The sequence below is a fragment of the Monodelphis domestica genome, chromosome 4, assembly GCF_027887165.1.
Source record: "Monodelphis domestica isolate mMonDom1 chromosome 4, mMonDom1.pri, whole genome shotgun sequence".
In the NCBI taxonomy this organism is placed as follows: domain Eukaryota; kingdom Metazoa; phylum Chordata; class Mammalia; order Didelphimorphia; family Didelphidae; genus Monodelphis; species Monodelphis domestica.
The window spans coordinates 352,711,491-352,726,093 of NC_077230.1; the positions used below are offsets into that span (position 1 = coordinate 352,711,491).

General features: G+C 33.3%; 1 protein-coding gene across 1 annotated transcript; it reads right to left on the bottom strand.

Annotated features, from left to right (window-relative positions):
- Positions 1-1,469: 1,469 nt before the first annotated feature.
- Positions 1,470-6,042, bottom strand: LOC100020736 (olfactory receptor 52K2-like). Its single transcript, XM_056825905.1, has one exon. It carries the CDS (start codon positions 2,994-2,996, stop codon positions 2,052-2,054), a length of 945 nt encoding a protein of 314 aa, XP_056681883.1. The 5' UTR covers positions 2,997-6,042; the 3' UTR covers positions 1,470-2,051.
- Positions 6,043-14,603: the final 8,561 nt, after the last annotated feature.

Below are 14,603 nucleotides of genomic sequence, written 5' to 3' on the forward strand. Positions count from 1 at the left end.
ATATAAATTTATAATCATTTATTAATATAAGTTAGAGTAAGAGAGAGTCTAATGAATCTCAGTTTGCCAGATGTCTTTGTTCACTAGCTAGTCCAAAGCAGCTGTATCAGGAGAGGTATCAAGTCCAAGAGCACCAAGAGCTAAAAACCCTCAAAAGACCTCATTTCTTCCTCACAAAGCCATTCTCTTACACAGCCATTAATATCACTTCTGGGTTTCTCTGGTTGGACAAATGTGACCTCAGTCCAGATCAGAGCCCATTCCTTTGGATGCTAAGAGTCACAGGGTCAAGGTGCCAACTTCTTCCCAAAGGCCAGGGATCCAAGAGGTATCTAATGGACTTTCATAGTATGCATGAATGCCCAGTCAAGGGGTGAGGCTGATACTGACCAATTTGGGTTTCAAAAGGAATGACAGGTACAATTTATAATAAATTCACACAATAATTCAACAAAAAGTAACAATTATCCCCAGACCTTAAATTTAGTTGTAAATTAATACAGTCTAAATGTTTCAGGACAACTTATTCCTCCCACTTCCCTTTATCTTGAAGAAATTTCAACACATAGTCCATGCTTGATTCCCAGAACAGAACAATCTAAATATCTTCGTCTTTTAGCTATATTTTTATTTCATTTTTGTTGGTTAATATGCTTTAAAAAAAATTTGATATCTTTATGTTCAGGCAAATGGGGTCCACAGTTCAAATAATTGCAATAGCCTCAGAAATTATTCAGGAAATCAAAGTGCTGTATCTCTTTGAAGCATTATAGCTCTTCTTAGAGTATATGTTGTGCTAGCTAAGAACTATACTTAAAGCTAATTACAATCCTTTAAGAAATGTTTACATAACCAAATATTAGGGATCAGAGACTTGCAAATAATCACAATCTAATATGGGAGCATGTGGTAGTACCCATATCTTCTGTCTTGTATTCCTCTGTGTGGTTATGGGATAAGAGATAAAGAGCCAGAAAAGATATCCCAACTTAGCCCTCAGGGTGAAATCAAGAAAACACTCTTCTTGTTGTTTCTCTGTCTCTCATGGAAGCCCTTAGGTAGGAACTTGCCAAAAGAGATGATGCTTAGGAAGCAAAACACCCAGAGAGAGATACTCTAGGAAAAAAAAAACAAACATAATTAAGGAGTAGAGTATACACCTATTAAAGAGACGCTGGTATTAAATGCTCCATTTCCCAATGTCCTTTTCATTTTCCATCCCTAAAAATGGACCAGGATAATAAAAATGGCAAAATTTCTGCTAATACCACCATTATCACCACTAATAAAAATATTGATAAAGAAATTTATTGTTGTCATGTCAAAAACAATACTAAAAACTTGCTTATGTAATATTTTATGTATTACAAAATAGTTTTGTCCCAATAGATAAATAACAATATTTAAATATTTTTTATAAATGAAGAAATTGAGAGTCAAAGAAAAATGAAGTTAAAACATGCCAGAACCAGGATCCAAATTTCAATTTTTTGATCATAAATCAAGGTCTCATTTTCTATCTTTCCTACGGATGTGTATAATCTATGCCCATTCTTTGTATTTCTTCCAACTTCTATGAAAAAGAACTACTACAGTATTAGAAAGATGTAGATGAGCAGCATTATACTACCCAAGCAAGAATTGTTCCTGAAGGACTTCCTCAGATTACATTTCAAGGAGACAATTTTGGAACCTGGAAGAACATTCAATCTTTGCCTTGAAATCCTTGCATCACTGCTATAAGACTTTGCATATAGCATTCTCAAAAAGCTTCACCATAGAACAAACATAGAATAAAGATGACTTAGATGTTTGAGTTTTTTTTCTCAAACATTACTCACCCAGGAAGAATGTCCCAGTCATCATTATTGCCATTGTCAGTGTTGTCTAAGAATGTTTATTTGTGCAATTCAGCCAGATTTACTTTTACTTTAAATAATCTTTAACCTACAAAAGGTGAAACTAAAATTCCTGTTTTATTGGTTCTGCTCTGGTACTGATACATCACTTGTAGAAATAACTCATTCAGAAGGTCTCATTCATTTCTATGCTCAGACATTTTTCACTACAAATACTTTGAGGAACTTTTCTCTGATGCGTTTGGTTTTTATTCCATAAATGATGGGGTTCACCATAGGTGGGATGAGAAGGTAAATATTTGCCACAAAAATATGGACATGGGGAGCAATGTGGTGTCCAAACCTGTGTGTCAGGAAGGAGAAGAAGGCAGGAGTATAGAAAGCCAAAATTACCCACACATGGGAACCACAGGTGCCCAAGGTCTTAAGCCTTGCGTCATTAGAGGGCATATTAAATACAACACGAAGTATGAGTACATAAGAGCACATGATCAGTATGAAGTCCATACCACCTGTAAGGAAGGCAACAATTAAACTATAAGCTTTTCGGATCCGGGTTGGGGCACAGACTAGCTTGATCAAGGCCATGAATTCACAGTATGTGTGGGAGATGATGGTTGTCCTACAGTAGGGAAGCCACCGTAGTAGAAATGGATGGGGACTGAGCAACACAGCTCCACGGAACACAATGGCCAAGCCAAGGCTTCCAATAACGGAGTGGGTCAGAATCGTTGAGTGTCTAAGGGGGTTGCAAATAGCCACATAGCGATCAAAAGCCATAGCCAAGATGAATCCAGACTCCATAGTAGACAGAGAATGAATAAAATACATTTGGGTAAGACAAGCATCAAAACTTATTTCCCTATCATTGAACCAGAAGAGGCTAAGGATCTTGGGTAGTGTTGTGGTGGTGAGAATCAAGTCTGCCACTGAGAGCATGGAGAGAAAGAGATACATGGGTTCATGTAGACTTTGGTCAGATTTGATGATGAATAAAAGGATACTATTTCCCAGCACAGCCATTATATATACTAGGCAGAAGGGGATGGAGATCCAAATGTGTGCAGTTTCCAGACCAGGGATGCCAAGGAGGAAGAAGCTAGTTGGATGCAGACTAGTCTTATTGATAGTTGACATGGTGAGTGCCTTAAATTTTCTTTACTGTGTCTTAGCTGTCATAAATACCCTGAAAACACAAGACCACTGTGAAATCTTTATTTCTGGGGTCTGGAAGAGAAAAGATTAGTTCAGTGACAATTATTTATGGAAACCAAACACTCTAAAACAAAAAGGAAGATATTTAGACAGTCCAAAGTCTCTCCTCTAGACCAGAATTACAAGATCAGGATAAAAACAGTCTTTCCTCCAAAGTGGAAAAGGCTCAAATCATTTTGAGATTAGGATTCAATAAAAATTGTACTAAAATTTTTGCTTGTTTTGTTTTTAAATCGTTTTTAGAGTTGTTCTATATTTTAAAAAATTGTAACTTCTTTCCACATCTCTGAAACATTAAAAATATGAAGCCCTATTTTGTGTCTTTAGCAGATGTGAAGAAGAGCTGATTATGATTATTTAAAAGTGTAATTCTTACTCCCACACCTCAAAACTAAATAAGGATCCCTGTACTTGTGTGGGAAGTGGCTGGGCTATTTGGGCAGGATTTATGCCAATGAATATATAATAATATTCAATCATTCATTGCTCACTATATATTGTCCTCCACTATACCTTCCCTAATAACAAAATAAAAAAAAATTCCAGTATAATAATCCCATTGAGCTTATACATCCAACAGCATATGCAACAGTCTATACTCATTGTATCCATTTCCTTTATGATGGGTTTGTTTTCCCTTTGACCATGCTTGGTCATTATAATTATATAACATGATACATTTTTTCTGTTTAAAAAATACAAGAGAGATTGAATATTATTACATAAACTTAACTCTCTAATTCTATTTTGTCCTATGAAGTTTGTTCTCACTTTATTTAAACCCTTACCTTCTGCCTTAGAATCTATACTGTGTATTGGTTCCAAGGTAGAAGAATGGTAAGGGCTAGGCAATGGGGGTTAAGTGACTTGCCCAGGGTCACAGAGCTGGGAAGTGACTGAGGCCAAATTTGAACCTAGAACCTCCCATCTCTAGGCCTACATCTCAGTCCACTGAGCTACCCAGCTGCCCCCTCTCATGTCTAGTTGGGGAAAAAATTGTTTCTGAATATTCCTGGTATCAAATGAGATACTATGTGAGCAGTGCTTAGGCCAGTGCCTGACATACAGAAGATATTTAATCAATGTGCATTGACTGACTGATTGACTAATGACTAGTCCATTCCTATATTGATATATGATGTCCCAAGTATTTTCCTCACATCTCTTTGAAGGATACCTTAACAAATTTTTTTCTCCCATTCATAAACAAGGAAAGGGGATCACAGTAAGAAATAAACTCAAAATTTCACCCTTAGTAGTCAGATTTGAGATTCAGATCTATATCTGCTGATTCCAAGCTCAATTCTCTTATTTCTCTTCTAACATGTTACCCCATTTGCAGAAGAGGTGATTTTTATTAGACAATGTTGAAAGACAAAATTTTAGTGATTCTATTAATATTTTAAAAGGGTTATCATGATGGGCAGCTAGGTAGCACTGTGGCTAGAACACCAGGCAAACCTTGGCTCCTTTACCCACATGTAGCTCTACGAACCCTGAATTAAATCAACTTACCTCTTCACATCTGGCTTCCTAGATTTGTCCGAGGCTGAAGTGAAAGAGGCTATATCTTTAAAAGGTCTTTTGTCCCTCGTCATCTTTGGCAACTCATAAACAATAACTCAGAGAATATGGGCTGTGGCAATGGATAAGGGATTTTTATTCTCCTTTCACAAGCTTTTAAGCATCTGAGAAGTCACAAGGGAACTTAGTGACCACTCCTCTTTCCCCAACACATACACACATCCTGTCTCCTTCCATTTTCTCCAGAGATTTCCTCTTACCAAGAGGCCAATAGGCATGGGCTATTGCGTCTCTTTCTTTGGAAACAAGAACAGAATTTTTCCAAGGTCACATAACTGTTATTCTAGTATTTTTAGATGTCATATAGATGCCATGAGAAGTAGACCCTACATTAACCTCACACAGTTCTTACAGAAAAGTCATATAATAAGATGTCATATTTTGAAGTAGGTAGAGAGGTAGTAGCAGCTCTAACTGATGAGACTTCGAAATAAGAGAAAGGTTCATTGATGTATATAATGAAAATAAATAGAATAAGCATAATTTGCGATCCCCTAACTACATGAATAATTTCTATGTAGGAGTCCTTGATTAGATCCTTTTTTAATCCAGGTCAGAAACTTATGTATATTACATCAATTTATTTTACAGTCTCAGAGGGAAAGTCTAAGAATCATGGTTGGAGGAGGTGAATTCTAACTAAATTTAAGGAAAAGATCACTTCCTTAAAACTAGTTGTCCAATGATGACATGATCTGTCCCAGTAGAGAGGTTCCCCATTTTCTCTAATGTACATAAATATGTAGATAAATAGAAAAATAGATACATAGAAAGACATATAGATAGACAGATGGACAAATATAGTTTGATCTAAAACTACAAAAACTTTTTCAAAATATGTTAAAATAAAATCTTTACAGAGTATATTTCAACTGCTGTATCCTGTCTGTATGATAGATATGTTGATTCTTTTTCCTGAACTTTAAACATATCTGTCGTGCAGGACTATCTACCATGCAAGACTATATTCAGAAATAAATGTCACAATAAACAATTGTAAATGAAAAATTTCCCCCTGAAAACAAACTATTTTATTGCTAACAAAAGGAGGGATGTTTCCTTTGAACTTTACAAATTTGGACTAACATTGAATTTTATATTTAACTCAAATATTTTATCTAGCATACTAATTTTTTGAGGTTGTTAGTTTATTTTAGTCTTTTCTTCTTTATTTTACAGATTACATTTTTCTTAGTTTTTTCTCATTTTTTCCTGTTACACTATAATTATCCATTATCTTTATTCATTACAAATTGTTTAGCCATTATTCAGTTGCTGGGCACAAATTTTGTTTTTATCTTTTAAAATAAAAATAAGGTTTCTGAATATTTTATACCTATGATACTATGTGTATCTGTTTTTGCTGTCATCTCCTTGGTGATATAATATGAGGAGAGACATTTCTAGGAAAAAATAAAAAACAAAAACAAAAAAAATTTAAACAAAATTAAGGGGAGGGGGAGAAAAAAGCATCTGGCAGGATGTTCAATGTTCATCATTACCTTTCCACTTATGAAGAGAGTACTGTGCTTCAATATCTATTCTTCAGTAGTAAGATTAATCCTTATAATTAATCAATTGTAGGTTTCCTGTAAGTGTTGTTTTTAGCTATATTATTTTAGTCCTATACTTAGGACTATATTATATATGTACATACCTATATATGTCTATATATACATACTATACAAACTCTTACCTATGGACAATAAATACATGCATCTACATATAGACACACACACATATATAAATGCATACATGCATAGTGTATTTCCAAGTGGCACAGTGGATCTGGATATGTTCAAATCTAGCTGCAGACACTTACTTTCTGAGTTATCTTTGGCAAATCATTTAACTCCTTCCAGTTTCCTCATGTATAAAATGAGAATAATAATATCGCCTACTTCACCAAGTTACTATGAAGTTCAAATTAACATTATGTCAATTCAAAAGTTCTCACACATGCATATATATAGATATGTAAAAGAACTTTTTATTAATTCTCCAAAATTGACCTGCCTCTCTATCAGTCCTTATAAGTCTTAAATCATCACTCTAAATTCCTCTATCCATCATTTTGTATGGAGCAACATTATATTGTTGCATTCAAATACCATAATTTTTTAACCATCGTCTGTTTATGAATACCTTGTTCTCTATGCAATGTTCATTTTTTACCCTATGATAATTGGAACTAATTAAGTTCAAAGGTCTCTACTTATTGAGGACTGGGACAGTATTACTGAACTGACTGAGTAAACTCAACAGGAAAAAAGAATCTTTGATTATAGAAAGAACTGAAGTATAGACAATGTAGCAATCCATTTTTCACCCATACAAATTATTTCCTTGGGCCTAGGTGATATATTGTTATGCTTTATTTAAGATGCTGCTTTTCATAACCAACATGAAAATAGGTATCAGTAAAATATAGTTTTTCCTCCATTATATATGAAATATTCTAAAATATAGTTTATTCATTTAATTAAATATTTCCAAAATATATGGAAAAATTACATTTATATATATATTTTAAATTAGAGCCCAAATTCTTTCTCTTCTTCCTCTCCCCACTTTGAGAAAGTAAGCAATTTGAAATAAACTGCACATGTGAAGTCATGAGAAATATGTTTCTATATTAACAATGTTGCAAAAGGTTTCTTGGGCATGTAGCCAGAAGATACCCAGGATTTTAAGAGAGATGAAGACAGTTAAGTACAGATTGGTGATAGTTAGGTTGACAAGGAAGATGTCCATGACTTCACAGAGGCTGAGCTTAACATGGATGACAATGGTTAGAAGACCATTACTAATTATTGTGAAGATAAAGAAAATTAGAAAAAATTACATGTTGACAGAATTGTTGATTGATATTTTCTGACATTTCACCATCTTCGTTCTCTTCCTTCCACTTCTTACCCCTCCTCAAGGTAGCAGGAAATGTGTTATAGGTTGTATGTATGTTATCATACAATACACATTTCCATGTTCATCATGTGGTGAAAGAAGATAAATATTGTTTATACTAGATAAAAATTCATGGAGGAAAGAAAATAAAGAATGGTATGCTTTAATCTGCATCTAGACTGTCATTTCTTTCTATGGTGGTTGATATCCTTTTTTTTGGTCACGAGTTCCTTAGAATTATTCTGGATACTTGCATTGATAACGGGTATTATTCACAGCTATTATTGCTCACTATATAACAAGGTTCTCCTGGTTCTGCTCACTTCACTTTGCATCTCTTCATATAAATGTTTCCAGGTTTTTTTGTAATTATCTTGTTTGCTATTTCTTATGGCAAAATTCTATCAAAATCATATTCCACAATTTGTTCAGTCATTCTCCAGTTACTGGCTATCCATTCATTTTTCAGTTCTTTGCTATCACTAAAAGAGGTGCTATAAATATTTTTGTACAAGTAGATCCCTTTCCCCTATATTTGATCTCTTTGAGATAGAGTTTTGGTATCCACAGTTTCACTTCATTACTTTTCATTTTCATTTTAAATTTTTTCCAGATTGCATATTGATGTATTTTTTAGTAATATTTTTCTGGAGTTTTGCAATCCATGTTTTCTCCCTCCATTTCACCATTAACTCTTCCCTAAGAAGGCAGGGTAATATGATATAGTTTGTATATAAATTATTATATAATATATATTTTTTCTGTTCATGTTGTGAAATGATACACATATTGTTTACACAAGAGAAACATTTGTGGAAGAAATAATGTGATAAATGGTATGTTTTAATGTGCATACAAAATGTTAGGTTTTTCTATGACAGTGGATAACCTTTTTCATCATGAGTCCCTTGGGGTTGTCCTGAACCCTTGCCTTGTTGATAATAATTAAGCTATTTACAGTTCATCATCATATGTTATTGTCATTACTTTGTACAATATTCTCCTGGTTCTGCTCACTTCACTTTGCATCACTTCATATATTTTCTCTGTTGTTGGTTTTTTTGTGATCATCTTGCTTATTATGTTTTGTGGCACAATAGTATTCTATTACAATTATATACCACATTGTTTCACCATTCACCAATTGATGAACATCCCTTGAGTTTCCAATTCTTTGCCACTATAAAAATAGCTACTACTAATATTTTAGAACATATAGTTTCTATTACTTTTTCTTTATCTTAGGAAATACATCTAACAGTGGTATTGCTGGGTTAAAAGGTATACATAATTTTATAATTCTTTATCTATAATTACTAATAGCTTTCCAAAATGGTTAGAACAATTCCTGATTCCACGAACAATGTCATTTTTCAGAGCCTCTTTTACATTTGTCATTTGGCCCTTTTTCATTTTAGTCAATCCGAGAGGTATGAAATATCTCAGAGTTGTTTTTATTTGCATTTCACCAATCAATAATGATTTAGAATATTTTTATATATGTACATATAGCTTTGATTTCTTAATCCAAAACCTGTCTGTTCTTATATTTTAACCATTTATCAGTTGTGAAATGGTTCATATTCTTATATATTTGACAAAGTTCTCTAAGTATTTTAGATACAAGACCTCTCTCCAAGAAATTGTCTATATATTTCCCCCAACTTATTACTTTCTTTATAATCTTAGCTACATTAGTTTTATTTGTATGTATTTTTCAATTCAATGTATTCACAATTAACCATTTTTACATTTAACAGTGATTTCTATCACTTGTGTTTTTCATAAATTCTTCTCCTTTCCATGAATCTCATAGGTAAAATGTTCCCTGTTTCTCTAATTTGTTTACACTATCTCCCTATGTACCTAGACCATGCATTCATTTTTATATTTTCTTGGTAAATGATATAAAATATTGGTATTTATGTAGTTTCTGCCAAACTGCCTTCTAATTTCCCAACAATTTTTACCAAATACTTAATTCTTATTTCAAAAACTTGGATTTTTGCCTTTGTGAAACACAAGGTTATGGTTTGTTGCATGTCTATTCTGTTCAACTGATCTACTTTTTACTTTTTAGCCAGAAACAGATAGTTTTTGATAATTATGACTTTTTACAATATAGTTCTTTTTTTTAAACCCTTACCTTCCATCTTAGAAACAATACTGGGAATTGGTTTGAAGGCAGAAAAATGATAAGGACAATGGGGGGTAAGTGACTTGTCTGGGGTCACACAGCTAGGAAGTGTCTGAGGTCAAATTTGAACCCAGAACCCCCTGTCTCTTGACCTGACTCTCAATTCAATGAGCTACCCAGATGCCCCCCTAAATATAATTTTAAATCTGGTAATGCAGGACCTCCTTCCTTAATTTTTTAAATTTAACATTTCCTTGATATTCTTGACTTTTTGTTTTTTTCTGAATGAATTTCATTATTTTTTTCTAGTTTGATAAAATGAGTTTTGGTAATTTAATTGTTATGGCATTGAATGAATAGATTTGTTAAATAGAATTTGCATTTTAATTATATTGACTTTGTCCACTCATGTATCATTAATATTTTTAAATTATTTAAATTTTACTTTATTTATCTAAAATTATTTTATAATTGCATTCCTATATTCTTTGGATTCATTTTGGAAGATATACTCCTAGGTATTTTCTTCTATCTGATAATACATAGATTCTGAAAGTTAATACTGATGGAATACATTTTCCCCTAGATTACTAAGCTTAAGAGATCCTGAGTATGGGTCTTGTAAAGCAGAAATGTCAACTATACAACCTATGAGCCATGTGTGGCTCACAGTTCTTCCTAGTGGATGTAGATAGAATCAGGCTAAAATGTAACTTGGAAATATTTCAAAAATGAATAAATAAAATGTAGATGATATTACATTTTAAAATTGCCCTCAGGGATTTTTATATATTCTAATTCTTCATGAAAGTGAACAGATATTAAATGGTTGATGTGTGTTTTCTAATTGTTGGCAATCCAAATTAATAGCAACCATAGCCCTGGAGATAAAACCCCAAATATTTAATATATTTGCTAGTAGCAGTAGCAACAACAGTAGTAGTTATCTTTTCAGTCTATCCTCTTTCTCCTGCCTGCAAATTTCTCATATTATCTCCCATCTTTACAAAGAAGTTTAAACTTAGCATTGACACTTTCTAAGCCTTTCTTGGTTACTGATATATCCTTTGTGTAAGATGTGCCCCTGATATTCCATCTGTGACCCTTCTGTGGTTTCTACTGGGAGAGAATAATAAAAACTAACATTTTACACAAGGCTATAAAATTTTCAGAGCATTATAATATATAGGTTATATATATATATATGATATATAATATATAGAGCATATATATAGGTTAACTCATATGATTCTTACAACAACTTCGTGTGAGGCCAATGCTATTTTATTTTTCATTTTAAAGGTAAGAAACTTAGAATAAGAGATAGGGCATAACTTGCCCAGTGTCACACAGTTAGTAAATTAAGGGCCAAATCTGTACTTCTGAGTTTTCCTGATCACAAATGCTTCACTATAAATATTGGGCCACCTAGCTGCACCCTGGGACAATTTGTGATTGTATGCCTTTACTGTTCCTGACCATACCTGAAATTCTATGTCCCCTTGGCTCTAGCAGGTTATTAAACAATTGAAGACGTCTTGGTCATGACCACAGGGGAACTCACAGACTAATTATGGGTGTAAGGACATGATTTAACTACTGAGACTTGGTGATAAACCAAAGTAGTCTCTGAGCTTGACACTCCAAGGACCAAGGACTCCAAGGTGTGTTATAGCACACCTAGTGTGTGCTATAACATTAGCATACTTCAGGTATACAATAGCTTTTCACACTCTTTCATGTGGTAGTTGAGCACTGAGGGAAGCACCTCAGCTCCAAACTCTGGTGAGTTTATTTGGGTTAGAGTAGAAAAGAAAAGAAGGCTTGGGGAAAGGGGAGGATTCATTCTAGGAGGAAGTCTTTTGGTTCTTCTCCTTAACTGAACCTCAAAAATCTTTGCAAATATCACAGAAATGAAACACCAGTGACTCAAGATTAGCTCAGATGAAATTAATGCTTGATTCTGAAAAGCTAGAGAGATAAGACAACTTCCCAACAAAGATAATTATAGAATAAATGTCAAAGAAAGACTGAAGGGTCTGTTTCTCAGGGATTTTTTTCAGAAAGAAAAAATAGAAAACATTCCTCATCATCTACTATAGTGACACACCAATCCGGGGGACAATTTGGCTATCCTGTACTAGTCATCCTCTGGGAAAAAAAAGGAATTTCATGGTATATGTGCTTTTTGTATGAGAATATAAATTTCAGGGAGTGTTTGTGTATGTGTGTTTGTTTATCTTTGTATGTGAGAGTAGATTTGTGTGTACATTTAAAGATTTGTTTGAAGGCTGGATATTTCAAGATTTAGGATCATAAAATGATTAGGTCATAGATTCAGATCAGGAAGAGATCTTGAAGGTCATCTAGTTCACCCCTTCATTCCACAAAAGAGTAAATTGATCCCAGAGAAATTTTTATCTTTTAACAAGTTTACATAGGTAGCAAGTGATTAACCAGGATATAAATTCAGTCTTTGTTCTCTCTGAAGAAAGGGACTTAGATCACAATCATTGTTTACTACAGTCTCATGCCTCTACCAGACTTAAGAAAAAAAATTGCATTCTGTTGCAGTGTTGAGCACTGTATACAGAAGCAGATTATAGCCTGACCCCTTTGTAGTCTTTCAATTCTGTAAGGTCAGAAATCATGTTATATCAGAATTCTTTATCTTTCCAAAGGTTTGCCGGGTATAGGGTTTTGCATTGAGTAAATTCTTAATAAAAGTTTTTCTTTTTCCACAAATACAAGAATAAACGTGTGTTAAATTAGTTTCTAAATATCTGAAGGAAATGTATGTATGTATGTATCTGAGGGTATGCTTATTTGTAATATAGTTGCATTCACCCCCTGATACATGTATCTGTGTAAGTCATAGAGCAGAGTAAATAATACTCTAATGAATACTAGAACTCCTGCAATATAGTCTAGGCTCTGGCATTAATTTCCATCTATAAAATAAAGGATGTTAGTGTATGAACTTCTGACTGTGAGATTCTACAAACCTATGATTAACAAGAACATTATGCTTATAATGTTTATTTCTGTATAAACATATAGATATAGATATAAGTTTTATGTATAATTGGAGAGTTGGTGTTTGATTTTACTGTATTTTACTACATATGTGAACTCTTCTTTTTCATATAAAAAAATGAGAGATATTATCTTTTGACACTGACCAGGATTCCTATTCCCAAGTGGGCCATGGGCAGACAAAAGAGAGTGGGAAGCAATTTTGACTTTCTGCATACCTGAGGAATACAGCCACCTGAGAACTCTACTCATTCTTTGGTCCCAGACTTGAGTTGCCTTTCATTGGGGACTTTTAATAAGATCACCTAGAGAAGATAGTATATCTATAAGTATTTTAGCCAAAGTTTTCAATTCCTCTTATGTTCTTTCTAACTGGAATTTCCAGATAAATCTACAGAGAAAAGTGGAAAGAATTCTGCTTGCAATGGTGAAGTGTCAATCTGGAATTTCAGTTATCAATTGTAAAATATAAATTAATAGAATTTCACTAAAGTCCTCCTATGATGCCATGTTATAACAAAATAAAATGGCAATCGTTTTTTGTTTTCATAAGCTTTCAGGTCCCACCTGGTTTTAAAGGGGTCTATCTAATACTCATCATAGGCATGTGTTATTTATTAGGGAATAGTCCTCTCTAAGGTTGGAGGGGGGCATCAAAGGCAAATTATTCATTGGATTTTGAAGATATTTTTGGTCACAAAATTCATGAAGTTCAACTACTAAACGTTGGAGATATTTTAATCTTCCTTCTTGAATGGGACACCCATGCCAAGGAAATCATGGATCCATGACCTGTTTAAGTAAATCAACAGTAAACTTTATATCCACAAGTTTCATAGGTAGGGGACTTGACCTCAAAGTGTGAACAACAAAGAATGACCAGGAAAATATAAAGATTTTAGAGGCTTATTGTATATAGTTATAGCCTGGAAGTTAGAGAATAGGTTAAGAAGAGGGAGAATGACTCAATGTGGTTTTAAACTGCATTAAGAAAAACAAAACTTCCAAGAATAATGTAATAATGTAATAATGATACTTTCAATTCAAATATGGATCATTGTGATCAGACCCAAGAATTAGACTTTAGAAAGTATTGGTTGGAGTTGCATCCAAAGTTGGAGAGAATTTATAGGATTGCAAATAGGAAGAAGGTCTTATATCCAATTATACTTTTAGTTTCCTGGAAATTTTCATATTAATTTAAGGTTTCCACTTAAGGAATGCACAATTATGAATTTGTATCATTAATAGATTAAATTCATAACTAAATCCTTGAAGTCTTGACTATGGTAGCTTCTAATTGTTAAAATTACCTTGTTCTGAACTTTTGGCTAGCTTTTATCCATTCTCTCTTGGGTAACTTTGCTGATGTTATTAATGAGATGAAATGAAATTTCCTTTTCAAAAAGATGACATGAAACTTGATTGAGATAGCCCATTGTGCCACATATGTAAGCTCTAAAAATCACATGTAGAGAAATGTACCAAATCTAAAGTAATAGTATTTAATAAAGATACTTGTCAAGTCTTCCTGTGAAGTACATTCTTTCAGTGAGTAGTAAGCGAAGTCAATTAGAAATGAGATTCCTAATTGGTTTCTTCAAATTCTCAGATTTATAAAAAGGTCACAGTTATTTTTATCACAGTTTTAATTGAAGTTAAAATTAGTAAAAAAAAAAAAGCAAATAACAGACGGAAGGCTTAACAAAAGCAAATATTTGTTTTTTGGTACTTCTCTGGCCATAATTTGATCTTTATTCTCTTATCTCTATATTGTTTTTTTTTTTTCAGGGTCTGGTTGCAATGATCTTTCTAAAACATTTCAGCCTTTGGAATTCCAGTAAGTGGTGGTCTCACATGACAGCACG